This window comes from Miscanthus floridulus, chromosome 17 (genome assembly GCF_019320115.1).
Source record: "Miscanthus floridulus cultivar M001 chromosome 17, ASM1932011v1, whole genome shotgun sequence".
Classification (NCBI taxonomy): domain Eukaryota; kingdom Viridiplantae; phylum Streptophyta; class Magnoliopsida; order Poales; family Poaceae; genus Miscanthus; species Miscanthus floridulus.
This window is the reverse complement of record NC_089596.1, coordinates 64,752,675-64,767,521: the sequence shown is the minus strand read 5'-3', so window position 1 is coordinate 64,767,521 and position 14,847 is coordinate 64,752,675. Positions and strand designations below refer to the sequence as shown.

At 50.7% G+C, this 14,847-nt stretch overlaps 1 protein-coding gene across 1 annotated transcript; it reads right to left on the bottom strand.

Moving 5' to 3' along the window:
• Nucleotides 1-8,853: 8,853 nt before the first annotated feature.
• Nucleotides 8,854-14,258, bottom strand: LOC136516698 (phospholipase A1-Igamma1, chloroplastic-like). Its single transcript, XM_066510181.1, has 2 exons — nucleotides 12,700-14,258; nucleotides 8,854-9,478 (listed from the first exon to the last, which is right to left on the bottom strand). Exons 1-2 carry the CDS (start codon nucleotides 14,115-14,117, stop codon nucleotides 9,145-9,147), a joined length of 1,752 nt encoding a protein of 583 aa, XP_066366278.1. The 5' UTR covers nucleotides 14,118-14,258; the 3' UTR covers nucleotides 8,854-9,144.
• Between the last annotated feature and the right edge of the window lie 589 nt (nucleotides 14,259-14,847).

Genomic DNA, 14,847 nt, shown 5'->3' with positions numbered 1-14,847 from the left:
GGATGACCCAACTCAAGTTGTGAGCGGTTGTGGGTGATTCACCACGATAGAGTGTCAAAGAATCAACCCGTAGAGAGCACTTGATCCTTGTGTGGATCAAGGGGGGAGCTACATGCGCGAGTGCTCCAACGAGGACTAGTGGGGAGTGGCGACTCTCTGATACCTCGGCAAAACATCGCCGTGTTCCTTCTCCTCTCTTTACTTTGAGCATTTACTTTTGAGCAATTCAATTCTTGTCTTTACATTCTTAGAATTGCCATGCTAAAGTAGGATTGGAACTTAGGGTGCTAAACTTTTGTGCGGTAGATCATTAGAATCACATTCTAGGCACAAGGGGTGAAGTGAGCTAAGTGTAGGGTTTAATTATTGCAAAGAATTTTAGAATTAGTCTAATTCACCCCTCCTCTTAGGCATCTTGATCCTTTCACTAATGTTGCCTTAATATTGAGCGTTGCATCGTCATTGTATGCATGTAGAAAACGAGTTGGTGGAATTCGTGATCGAGGGCGAGCAGGAATATGAAGAGGTGATTGAAGAGTACGAGGAGGTCCTCATGCAGGAGGAGGTCCCAGAGCTGCCACGGACTAACTGAGCTAACACCCCTCCTGCCTAAGGCAAGCCCAGTGCATAACCCATATTTTGATTAAGCACTGAATATATATATATATATATATATGTGTGTGTGTGTGTGTGTGTGTGTGTGTGTGTGTGTGTGTGTGTGTGTGTGTGTGTTGTGCATTTATGTTATAGGCATTCCATGAAAACCACCTGCATAAATATATCTGTTCTATGAAGTCCTACTAGCATAGGTCGAGTAGCTGCTATGCTTAGGCTATCGGTAGCGTGAGTAACCTGTCGTTACTCATAATAGGTGATTATTATTATCACTCATGATAAAATGGTGAAAGGAAATGGAGACCGGACAGGGATATGGTATGGGTATTGGTGGGTGTAAGAGGTTGTGTCCCACGGCCAATGGGGCATAGCTTGGTTACACTGTTTTCCCTTTCTGTGTTGGTTGAGGACCGGCCATTGCATTGGATTCTAGTCAGGTTATAGACTTATTATCCTGAGCACATACTTGTTTATTGGAACAGAGAAGGCTCATTGCTCTCTTGTCGTGGGTTCTGGCATTTTTCGGACCGACTGATTGGAGGTGAGGATGGTGGAGGTCTAAGCACAACACTGAGTCTAGAACTCAAGTGTGAGGGCTTGGAGTCCAAGTTTGGATGGGGACCTGGACCCCTTGACAGGAGAGTGGTGGGTTGGTCCTGCTTGTGCCTAGGGTACAAGCAGGGCGTGTGTTTCGGGGTACCTAGCTGGGAACATTGATTCGCGAATCGCCGGACAATCCGGTATGATTTGTCCTCAATCTAGCACTGTAGCAAGAACTGAAAGATGAAAGATGGTGAAATGGATCTGTTTGCTCAACTCTTGCTTGAAAGTAGAACATGTGCTTACATAGAATGGCTAGATAATGAACTAATCATGACTGCTAATGAGAAACATACATAATGATCCACTACTAGTAATGCTTTCTGCAAAAAAAAAACCCAGCAACCCATAAAACTTATCATATCCTTTAGAGTCGGGAAATTATTTCCACTAGTCGGGTAAGTCTTGCGAGTACATTGTGTACTTAGGGTTTATTTACCCCTGTTGTAGGTGCAGCTTGAAGAGTAGCTGTTGTGTGGAGGATTCTTCTGGTGGGCACAGACGTATCTTTGTATTCTGTCGTTAGATGTTTATTGTAATTCCGCTGTTTAAATTCCGCACTCTGAACTTGGTAGTGTAATAGTGTATTTCTAAGAACTCTGGTCGTATGAAATGGACTAAGTATTGTAAATTCGTTCTTATTATTGGATCTTGGAGGAAAAACGTGGATTATTCGAGCTCTCCCTTGGGGTGTGCTCGACCAAATCCGTCCGATGTAGCTTGCTTTCAGGGTGCTTAGTGTCTAGTGGAAGACGAGCGCCTTCGAAGATGTGTTATTTCGAACGGTTCTGCCACAGGAGGGGATGGGTTGATGAAGAGAAGGGGTGAACAAGGAGTGGCCATGCATGCTGAAGGCTCATCGGATGGCTACCCGTGCATTAGGTTGATCCTTATTTTATATTTTTATTTTTTCTATAAATTTTTAAAGTTAGACAAATTTGACTTAGTACGAACTAAAATGATTTACAATGAAAACGAGAAGGTATATATTGTGCTTGCCATTGATAAACAATTTCCAGATTGTTGGTGGAAGCATATTGAAGATGGAATTTTTTTATGGGGTAGATTATTCCTCTTCCTTAGTCAACAAAAATAATAGTTGATTTAATTTACAGATGGTACTTCAAATTAACGAGGTCATTTCTAAACTTAATAACGTACAAGATCATAAATCATGAACCTGTGATCATGGCTTATCTAGGGTTTTTTTAGAGTGAAATCCACTAGGTCCTTAAACTTGTCCCGTGTTTTCAAATAGGTCCATGTACTTCTGAAACTAGATTTTTCGGTCCCTAAACTTGCTAAATGTATCATCAAAGGTCAGACCAGTTTTGATAAAAAGCTGTTTTCGCACACGTAGCAGCCACCGTGTATAGGGCGCAAGGCCCTCGCTCCTGCAGCGGCGCGGCGCGCGACGGGACGAGCAGTGGCAGGCGCCGAGCAAGGCCCGATCTTCCTGCAGCGTGGTTGCAGCTGCGGCAGCGGCGGCAGTAGACGCTTTCGAATCTGGCGTCGTCGCTAGCCGCCTCGAGCGTCCCCGCGCTGTGCCCCAGGAGACGGACCCTAGCAGGTGGTGGCGCTGGGCCCGTGCTCGCCAGCCGCCGGCATCGTGCTCAGTCCATGCATCTGAACTGCCGCGCCGGGGAGGAAGGGGTTGGGGACCTCGAAGCCGTCGCCGACACCGCCTGCTGCTGCGCGCGCGGGGACGGGCGCGTCGCGGAGCACGCCACTGCCACGGCCAGAACCACGAGGACGACCAGAGCCGACGACAACGACCTGGCCATGCCCACGATCACGACTCGCTAGTCGATCCAGTGATCCTTGCCTTGCTCTTCCATGCATGCAAGCACCCAACTAATCACTAGCTTCTTTGAGCATGCACCATGCCGTTGCCGACTCGCCGTTCAACAGGTTGCGGGCTCGAGGCAGGGGTTGGCTCTATTGCGCGCGTAGCCACGTACACGCCGGCGATGAAGGGCGGGATGCGGCCAGACATGAGCAACGACCCCATGGGCGGCTGCTCGCCCACCGGCGCGAAGTTGCCGCCGATCTGCACGGCCAGGTTCGACACCCAGGGCATAGCGCAGGGGAACGAAGTTGCCGGCGATCTGCACGGCCGGGTCCTCCACGCAGGGCATAGCCCAGCCTCGCCGGCGCTGCAGTCGCGCTGCAAGAAGGTCAGGCCTGGCTCAGCGCCTGCCACACAGCTCGTCGTCGTAGCCGCGCCACGCCGCCGCTGGAGTGAGGGCTTGCGCCCTAGACACACGGTGGCCACCACGTGTGCGAAAACAACTTTTCAAAATCGGTTTGGACCTTTGATGATACATTTAGCAATTTTAGGGATCCGAAAATCTAGTTTCGGAAGTATATGAATCTATTTGAGAACGCGGGACAAGTTTAAAGACCTCAAGTGGATTTCACTCTTCTTTTTATGGTGGACTGGTTCTATTGGTTCACTATCTGGCAAACTAGTATAATGTTCGTGCTAACGCAACGGCAGCATTTCAGGGATGCACACGACAACAACCAAACAACTATATTTTTTTCCAAGAAGCAACAAAAGTGGTAGGAAGCTGAGTAAAGCACCAATTTTTTTCTTGTAAAAGAAAAATTACAAAGTTGCAATTGAACAATTAGGACAGCTTTTCTGACATCACGAACCATTAGTTCTTGTGGCATGATGGATGACTTCAGAATAGAATAACAGGGAATCACATCGCATACATACAAATGCACATGTCTCAAGAACACGTCAAAACTACACTAAACATTTGACGATTTTTTTATAATTCCTAGCAACTATTTCAGCCTTCAACATTGTCTCCCTAGTAGATCAGATGTCTTCCGTCGATTCCGTCGATGGAGACAACGACCAAGCTTATTTGTTGTCACATGTCTACTGTATGGTTCTTGGAGCTGCAGGCAAATGGACATAGTTCAGAACCATACAAGAAGTATTATAGCTAAATGAAACAATTCACCAAATTACAGATTCCAAACTAAAGTTTCATATTCAGGCACGAAGATAGGAACTGTTAGCTGCAATATATAATCATCTGATTATTCCATTTTTTGTGCTCTGTTATCAGCCAAGAGAAATTATCTATGCATACAAGCTACAATCTGTTTGCGCCCAGGATACAGTTGCACCTAAAAGGGATGACTTTGCCTAACTTCATGTCTCATTTCTGCAATATAAATACAGGATAGATCCGAAAGGAAACAAATCATCTCTACCCCTATAATACACCACTTCAAATTATCCTACAGCCACCAAACAAATTCCACCTCTACAGTCATGATTTAAACTATGTCCACCCCACAAAACGCACACAGAAAAAGATAACATTAAAAACGTGCACACCAAATTAACTCTCACTCATTCTCTCTCCTTACTCGACCACATCCGACGGCCGATATTCTTTGGATCTCCCACCCCAGACCGTCTCCGCTCCCCTTCCCCGCAAGGCGTCGCATGCGACTCCGCTCCCCTTCCCCGCAAGTCCGCAACCCCTCCCCAAAATCATGCACGAGCAGGGAAAAAAATTCCGTAGCAGCGACGGCGACCTCACTCGTAGCTGTGGCGGCGGCGCTCCCACTCACAGCGGCAGCGACCGCAGGCAAGGAGTGCTCGAGCGGCGGCACCCTGACACGAGATCGTGCCCCCGCCCCAGCGACGCCTGCAGCCTCCGAGGCTCCGCCGGTGCGTGCGGACCCCGCGGCCATCACTTAGACCGCCGCCGCGGCCACCCAGGCCGGACGACGAGGCAAATAGCCGGCCGCCCGTGCCGTCCAGGAGGTACGGCGTGCACTTCTCGGCATCCAGCTTCATCAGGCAGCGCTCACCGCGCTGCTCGAGTACTCCGGCAAGCTCCGTCCAGATCCTGGCGACGGAACCCAATAGGCCGCCGCCACAGGTACGTGCGCCCGTCTACGTCGGTCACCCGTCAGTCGGCGGTCAGCGCTCATCGGCCACGGACACGTGCCCTCCCCCACCGCGCCCATCCGTCTCGGCCTCCTGGCGGCCGGAGGTCGCCGTCCATGGCCCTGCTCCCTCCTCCACCGCGGTGGCGTTGCTGCTTGCCGGACCTCGCACGCGAGGCACATCCGTCTCGGCCTCCCGTATCCAGACGGAATCGATTTGGTTCTCCATGATGTATTGGACTCAGGTCTCCATGACATGTTTGATTTAGGTTTCATCACTGATTGTTCTTATGTCCCGATGTCCTGATATGTACGGATGAGTAGTATATTAGGTGCGAATTTTGAAGTCCTATGCTCTGATTGCATTGTAGGCACGAGCTATCTCCCTACCGCCACCTCCATTGATGGCTGCAGCAGTGGCTGCTCTGACGGAGTGCGGGGAAGGACCCGGCCTAGGTAGAGGCAGGCAATCGACACATTCTGCCTGATGGATGAGCAGCTACGGGACCTGCCATTGCAGCGAAGTCATCCAGGAGAGCAGCACCCCCCTCAGGCTGTATCTTTTTTTCCTGTCGTGCCTCACACCTCTCGCTAATCTATCCTCCCATGTCTTATGAATTGAATATTCTTCCCAGTGTGATTTCTAGGCTACTGATTTCTTTTAGTCAAAAGTAAGCTTTTTGCTTAATTAAGCCAAATAGTTAGTGGTAAATAGAATCTCATGATACGATGAATTTTAGTGTCACGGTGAGGCGCCCTATAGCTCTGTGCTAGCCTCCAGCACCCAGAAGGAAGTAGGCGGCTGAGAGAATCAAGGCAACATGTATAAAATAGAAAGGTTTCTCTTGATGCCTGAATATGAATATTTATATCATGTTACTTAATCTGATGGGAATTGACTGCAATTTTTGCTTCAGCTTTTAATTCTTTTGCTAAGTTTAATGATCCCTTGCCCTTGATGTGTCAAGCGGTTTTGTAGCTGGTAATTCTCTCTTGTCATAATGTCCAATTGTCCATGCATTTTCCCTGCTTGTTTTAGATACTGCTGAAATCTAAAACTAAACAGAACACTGGTAGCAACATGTATTATAGAGAAATGCTGATTCTTATCCGATGCTCTTTTATCTGCATGGTTCAAAGTCTCCAATTTTTATTACTACTAATGGTTAAATTTATGTCAAAAGGTTCCTAGCAGATATTATCGAGTTACTGTATTGAGTCAACTTTCATTAGGGAGTTACATTGCTATACAAACAAACTTCATTTTAAGTTTCAGGGCAACACTTTCCACTAAATGCTTCTGTTTATGGTCAACAATAAGGAAAAAATGTACTATTCCTACAAAAACCAAAGAACAACCAAACAACTATATTTTTGATACTGGATGGATGTGGTCTAGTGCGGAATAGTACATCCATCAGGCAGACTGCTACGCATCGCTCATCGGCCGCACTAGACCATCAGGCAGCGCTCATCCATCCAGTATCAAAAATATAGTTGTTTGGTTGTTCTTTGGTTTTTGTAGGAATAGTACATTTTTTCCTTATTGTTGACCATAAACAGAAGCATTTAGTGGAAAGTGTTGCCCTGAAACTTAAAATGAAGTTTGTTTGTATAGCAATGTAACTCCCTAATGAAAGTTGACTCAATACAGTAACTCGATAATATCTGCTAGGAACCTTTTGACATAAATTTAACCATTAGTAGTAATAAAAATTGGAGACTTTGAACCATGCAGATAAAAGAGCATCGGATAAGAATCAGCATTTCTCTATAATACATGTTGCTACCAGTGTTCTGTTTAGTTTTAGATTTCAGCAGTGTCTAAAACAAGCAGGGAAAATGCATGGACAATTGGACATTATGACAAGAGAGAATTACCAGCTACAAAACCGCTTGACACATCAAGGGCAAGGGATCATTAAACTTAGCAAAAGAATTAAAAGCTGAAGCAAAAATTGCAGTCAATTCCCATCAGATTAAGTAACATGATATAAATATTCATATTCAGGCATCAAGAGAAACCTTTCTATTTTATACATGTTGCATTGATTCTCTCAGCCGCCTACTTCCTTCTGGGTGCTGGAGGCTAGCACAGAGCTATAGGGCGCCTCACCGTGACACTAAAATTCATCGTATCACGAGATTCTATTTACCACTAACTATTTGGCTTAATTAAGCAAAAAGCCTATTTTTGACTAAAAGAAATCAGTAGCCTAGAAATCACACTGGGAAAAATATTCAATTCATAAGACATGGGAGGATAGATTAGCGAGAGGTGTGAGGCACGACAGGAAAAAAAGATACAGCCTGAGGGGGGTGCTGCTCTCCTGGATGACTTCGCTGCAATGGCAGGTCCCGTAGCTGCTCATCCATCAGGCAGAATGTGTCGATTGCCTGCCTCTACCTAGGCCGGGTCCTTCCCCGCACTCCGTCAGAGCAGCCACTGCTGCAGCCATCAGTGGAGGTGGCGGTAGGGAGATAGCTCGTGCCTGCAATGCAATCAGAGCATAGGACTTCAAAATTCGCACCTAATATACTACTCATCCGTACATATCAGGACATCGGGACATAAGAACAATTAGTGATGAAACCAAAATCGAACATGTCATGGAGACCTGAGTCCAATACATCATGGAGAACCAAATCGATTCCGTCTGGATACGGGAGGCCGAGACGAATGTGCCTCGCGTGCGAGGTCCGGCAAGCAGCAACGCCACCGCGGCGGAGGAGGGAGCAGGGCCATGGACGGCGACCTCCGGCCGCCGGGAGGCCGAGACGGATGGGCGCAGCGGGGGAGGGCGCGTGTCTGTGGCTGACGAGTGCCGACCGCCGGCTGACGGGTGACCAACGTAGATGGGCGCACGTACCTGTGGCGGCGGCCTGTTGGGTTCCGTCGCCGGGATCTGGACGGAGCATGCCGGAGTACTCGAGCAGCGCGGTGAGCGCCGCCTGATGAAGCTGGATGCCGAGAAGTGCACGCCGTACCTCCTGGACGGCACGGGCTGCCGGCTATTTGCCTCGTCGTCCGGCCTGGGTGGCCGCGGTGGCGGTCTGAGTGATGGCCGCGGGGTCCGCACGCGCCGGCGGAGCCTCGGAGGCTCCAGGCGTCGCTGGGGTGGGGGCACGATCTCGCGTCGGGGTGCCGTAACTCGAGCACTCCTTGCCTGCGGTCGCCGTCGCTGCGAGTGGGAGCGCCGTCGCCGTAGCTACGAGTGAGGTCGCTGTCGCTGCTATGGAAATTTTTTCCCCGCTCGTGCGTGATTTCGGGGAGGGGTTGCGGACTTGCGGGGAAGGGGGGCGGAGACGCATGCGACGCCTTGCGGGGAAGGGGAGCGGAGACGCTCTAGGGTGGGAGATCCAAAGAATATCGGCTGTCGGATGTGGTCGAGTAAGGAGAGAGAATGAGTGAGAGTTAATTTAATGCGTACGTTTTTAATGTTATATTTTTCTGTGTGCGTTTTGTGGGGTGGACAGTTTAGATCATGACTGTAGAGGTGGGATTTGTTTGGTGGCTGTAGGATAATTTGAAGTGGTGTATTATAGGGGTAGAGATAGAGATAGAGATTAGTTTCCCAATCTTCCTATTGGTTCTGTTGGTTCACTATCCTGTGCGTGCTCATGGCAACCAATTGATGGACAGTGTCAAGGCCACTTCTCTAATATCGTTGTAAATCATGATCTTCTACAAACGTATACCCGTTTGTATTTCCGAACTAGAGAAAGCGATGACTTCGATACACGGCTACACGAGCCTACCGAGCTGCCATGAACTCCAGTGTCCAGTATGCCATGTGCTGATCCTCTACACAATCAGAAATTCAGAATAACACCAGTAATACACGTTCACATCGCACATGATGGATCGACATATAATCCCATATTTCATTTAAGCTCATCCGCGGCTACCTTTGCATCTCAGCGCGGCACGGCATCATCACGGACAACTCGTTTTTCCGGGGCGGCGACGGTGAGAGAGCTATAGGCCTATAGCTAGTTAGCTAGTTAAGGGTCATGCTTTGGCCTATGAGACTGCATGTCCTTGCCGTGACGGTGGTGGTGCCGGGCGCCCTCGGTGCCGTGACCGTCGTGATGCTGGTGGTGGTGGTGACCGTCGTGGTGGTGGTAGTGATGGTCGTCGTCGTGGTCGTCCAGGTGGCAGCCGTGGCGGTCGGGCTGGACCCACCGGCCGTCGCGGCCGCGGACCATGCCCTTGTTGTGGTCCTGGCGCCAGCAGGGGGGCACGGCGTGATGGTCCTTGAGGAAGTCGCACGCCTTGTTCACCAGCGCCGGGTCGCGCCCGCTCGCCAGCACGAACCGCTCACCGCGCCCGTGGTACCTGCATGCGCGCACGTCCAACCAAAAGCACACAAAAGTTCATTAATTTTAGGCCATGTTTGGTTCCAAACTCCTAAAACTTTTACCATTTTAGGAGCTTTTAGGAGGCTGCCAAAATCTCCAAAAACAGTGTTTGGTTCCACCTCCTAAAACTGACTAAAAGCAATAAATGCACTAGCAAAAAGACCATGCAGCCCTCCTCCATACCCCTGCTCCTTCTCTGCTCCCGTCGTGGCCCTCGCTCTCCTCCTCCTCGCCGTCTCCGCGGAGGTGGCCATCTCGACGGACGGGAGCGTGAGCAGCTCCACCACGCGCCGCCGCCTCGTCTTGGTCGCGGCCTTCCCCCTGCCCGTCGGGGAGCACGGGCGGCGGAGCACGGGTGGCAGCGGGGGCCGGTGGATCCGGCGGAGCGAGGGTCGAGGACGGGGAACGGTGGGAGGAGGTCAGAGGGGCAGCGCCGACTCGCGCCCCATGGCGGCGGGGAAGACGGAGGGTACATGGAGGCGAGCAGCGCCGTCGCCATCTCCAGGTCCAGCGCGAAGGAGCGGCGGACCGGTTTGGGGCCGACGGATCCGCACGAGGTGAGGCCAGAGGTGTGGGCGGGCGGGGCGCGGGAGACGGATCCGGCGGGCGCCACGCGGGAGAGGAGATCCCAGCGAGGTGGGGCCGCAGGAGGGAGGCGCGGGTGGGAGGGAGGGTGGGTGAGAAAAAGAGAGGGGGCGGGGCAATAAAGGAGGGGTAGTGGGGTCCAGGATGGACTTTAGGAGCTTTTAGGAGGTGGTGGAGCTCCTAAAGTTTTTGGCCCCTCCATAAGTTTTTAGGAGCTTTTAGAAGGAGGTATTTGGTTTTTTTAGGCAAATTCTATCCAGGTTTTCTGGAACCTTTAAATTTACTACGAGATTCACAGTGGATAATGATAATAAATTTGCTGCAGCTTGTCCAGTCTGCCATGCCGGTTGATGGACTCGTACGTGGACACGTGGTCGTTGCAGGGAGTGCGTGTGCTCATCAACGCGTTCGGCTGGTCTTGTCCCGACTTGTTTCAATTTGTTTCAGCTTATTTTCTCTCACAGAATACTATTCAATCATCAAAATCGCCATGCTACAGTGCCATCTTTACCCTCCGAACGCGTTGATCCAGGAACAAACGCAGCGCATAAATGCGTCAGGTCTAAATTTATACTATGTTACTTGTTTTGTAAAAATGCACTTGTTTTCCGTCACATAATGCAATTCTCGCTTCGACTAAAATTATACTATAAAAGAGTACTAATCTTCATGGTATAAAATAAATACTGTTAGATTAGTTATATAATATATTTTCATAATAAATTTATTTGGACACACAAAAGCTAATACAATTTACTTTAAACTTGGTCAAACTTGAGTTAGATTAATCGGCGCGGATCTCATAATTACATTCTTTTGTAAACGAAGGTACTATATAAAAAATAAATATCGATGAGACTCCCTCTGTCCATGAAAGAGTCAATTCTTGAAACAATTTTTTGTCCAAAAAAGAATCAAACTCTAGAGCGGATGCCAATTTATTCCTTGTCGAAGTCTTGGTCGCATTAAATCACAGCCCCCTCCCGTCTCTCTCTTTCACCCCTCCTACTCCCAAATTCCCTAATCCTCTTCCAATTTGAGTGTTGGACTATGTGCAGTAGCATTTAATATCCTTTACATACTCCAAATGACACCTCTTAATTGTATTTGGAATACTCAAGTGCTCTCGGCAACCGCAGAGATATTGATGTTCAGCAAGAGGTAACATAGGCCCTGTTTGGATACTCTAGCATAACTAGAGGTTAGAGTTAGTTTTTAGCTCAGGACTAGCTCTGAACTAACTCTAGCCTAAGAGATGTTTGGATACAAAGGTTAAAATGATAATAAATATGCTTTCCAAATCATTGGTGCGGGTGAAAGTAGAGAGAAAACAGTGGACCCCACCTCAAATAGCTCCAACTAGCCCAAATAATCACCTCTTTGGGGGGATAGTTTTTTAGGGTGGGCTAGTTGCAAATAACCCACTCTAACCCTCCTGTTTGGCTACTTTAGGGCTAGTTGAGCTCCAACTAGCCCAAACTAGCTCGAACCCATGGATCCAAACAGGGCCATAGTCTTTTTTCTTGTTTGCTAATTTATCCTAAAGTTGCTAGCAATTGATTTTTTTAGGGACTAATAATTATTATTATTTGATTAATATTTTTAGTAAATCTAGTTAAATTAAAAGTGTCACGTCTTAGATAATGATGAGATGTACTCCTGTGGAGGAGAGGAGGAGGAATACATGTACCTCCCGTCAGCCTGGCTGCACATTCGTCTATACCGGATCCACGAGATCCGGGCAGACGGCTGTTTTTTATGGTATGGGTACCCAGACGGGCTGATACGAGGGTGCACCAAGTATTTGAATACGAACAACGAGGCGTTGTTTAGTCTCAAGATTACGCATGGTCCCGTCCAAATGTGCAATTGATAATTTCACTCATACTCCTATTCGTCATCAACAACCAAAAAGATAAAGCCGTCATCTACCTGGTACCTCACACCCACAGTCACAGCCTGGAACCTCTCTAAACAATTGTGTGTCCAGCTTTGTCCCGTTGTGCTAGTTGAACCAGCTACGTAGCATCTTGCACTGATCGGTTTGGAGGTGGCCTACGACCGGATCAGATCCTTGGTTCATCCTTTCTGTGCAAAATCTGATGACTAGGCTGCCATGTCTGTAATCTGTTAGTTGCGACCATGTAGGCTCCCCCTCCCCCATGATTCGATTCGATGATCGTCTCTACTAAATAAATAATCTACACGGCACGAACATCGCATGCACACATTTAATTTGTCTCCAACCATACCAAATCAGTTTTTTTATTTGGAAAAAAGATGCAGAGCACAAAGGCGCACGTTTCTACGGAGTATCAACAAACGCTAAGTCATTCTCGCATAGAAAAATGGAGGTCAGGGTCAGGGCAATTGCTAGGTGCCCTGTCCTTGCCTGGCTGATGACACACTTACCCGTCATAGAAAAATGGAGTACTAGCATCTATCGCCGTCTAATCACACGACTTAATTTCATTCATCTAACGTCCTCTGGGCTGGCGGAAGGGAACCCGCAGCCACGCGGCCTGATTTCTTGGGTCAAAAAATGTCAAGCAATCAAGCGACGATGGCGACGCTGTCTGCTAGGTACGAGAAGTGCAGGTTCAAGGTGCTTACCCGTCGATGAGGTGGAGGTGCGCCTCCAGGTCGTGGTAGCACGCCGGGTCCAGCGTGTCCTTGAGGAACGGCGAGCGCTTGTGGTCCAGCGGCAGCTCCACGCCGACGTGGGCGTAGCACCAGGGCAGCCGCAGCAGCCCTTCCGCCACGCGCCGCACCACCTCGGGCGCGCCCTCGTTCAGCAGGATCCCCGGCATCCGCGTCACGTTGTCGTGCACGTTCACCACCCGCAGCGCCTTCACCCCGAGCTCCGACTCGAACCGCCGCTTGAACGCCGCGTTGCCCACCCGCGGCCCCCCGAACGAGTACACGCACACGGGCGCGGCCACCGCCGCCCCCTGCTCGCCGCCGCCGCCGGCCACGTTCACGCCGGTCTCCGCGATGTCGTAGGCGCTCAGCATGGCCAGGGCGCTGCCGAGGCTGTGCCCGGTGACCGTGATGCTCACGTCCTCGCCCGCCGCGGCGTATCGCGCCACCAGGCGGCGGACCTCCGTCAGCACCTGCTCGCGCGCCGAGTACTTGCAGAACCGGCACCCGGGGTCCCTGTCCGTGTACAGGTCCACGAACCCCGCCAGCACCTTCACCTCCGGGTCGGCGCACGGGATGCCTTCCTCCGCCACGGGGCGAAGGAAGTCCATGAGGTCCGACACCCACTCCAGGCGCGTCACCGTGCCGCGCCATGCGATGGCGATGTCGCGCCGCCCCAGCACCGCGCTCTCCTCGTCCGTGGACACGGCCACGTACCCGATCCAGTTGGCGCTCTGGCTCCAGATCCGGGCGCCCGCGCGGGACTGCGGGAAGAACTTGGGGAACCGGATGTTGGACGTCGCGAACAGGTACCGGGACACCGCGTACCCGCGCGCCGCGTCCGCCATGCCCAGCCGCGCGAACAGCTCGCGGCGCGGGTACTTGCAGCTGCCGCAGTGCCGGGAGGACGGGTCGTAGTCGAAGGCGTCGTAGCAGGCCTGCGCCAGCTCGCCGTACCGGATCAGCTCCGACCGCAGCAGCGGGTCCATGGGGTCCAGGAGACCCGCCCAGTCGTCGCACCCGTGGATCTCGCGCCACCGCGTGCGCAGCTCGGCGTCGTCCGGCTGGTGCTTCTTCCCCGCTCCGCGCCGCCGAGCGTTGTCGTCATTGTCTTCCTCCTCCTCCTCCTCCTCTTCTTCTTCTTCCAGAACGTCGTCGCGGTGGTACTGGGCGTTCGCAACGTCGTGGTCGAGCCGGCCGACGAGGGAGGCGACTCCTGCGTCGTCCTTCGTGGCCGCCAAGGGGAGCCGCAGAGTGTTTGCGGTGGTGAGTGATCGCCATCCGCGAGGGGCTGGGCCGCCGCATAGGAAGGAGAGCTGTGTTTGGGTGGTGGCACGGCGGGGGAGAGTTGGGAGCCGAGCGGGAAGGTCGCGGCAGGAGAGGGGCGCCATTGGAAGGCGGGCGAGGTCGTCGTCGTCTGCTGGATGCTGAACCTAAACCAACACGCGAGGAGAGGAACTGAGGAAGACCCGATTTTGTGCTGGTGCCCAGCAGCGACCAGCGAGGCAGGAATTGGACGTCAACGCAGCGGGGTAGCTCAGTGATGCATACTACAACTATACTAGTGCTTGATTGCCGTCATATTTGGTGGACATCGGTAGAGTAATCGCCATCGCACTCGAAGCTTTCATGTTGTCATATTCATATGCTCACCTATTCTACTGGACTGTCGTCGATAAAAGGAGGTATCTACCAGACGTCAAAATCAATATTTTTTTTTCTCGATATCATTATATTAAGGAGAGGAGGTCAAAATCAATATCTTACTACTACTTACGTCATGTTTCATATGACATAACAGCAAAAACGAAATCGTTAGCGGCCGCGATTTGAACAAGATATGCATGAGAATGAGAAAAAGCGAACGAGAGCTTAAGGCAGCGTTTGGTTGCCAGAATCAAACCGTGCATGCACTAGTTCATCCTGGATAGCCATGTGGGGTCCACCTATGTCACCGTTTGGTTGCCGGATTGAACAAGTACATCCATGACAGAACAATCCAGATGCATCGAATATTCTTTTCAGATGCTGCATAATCTCGTGCACCCCAAAAGGCCGAACGACGCCATTCAAGACCGAGCCTGTGCCAAGTGTCGTGTCGCAGTCTCTTGCGCATATCGG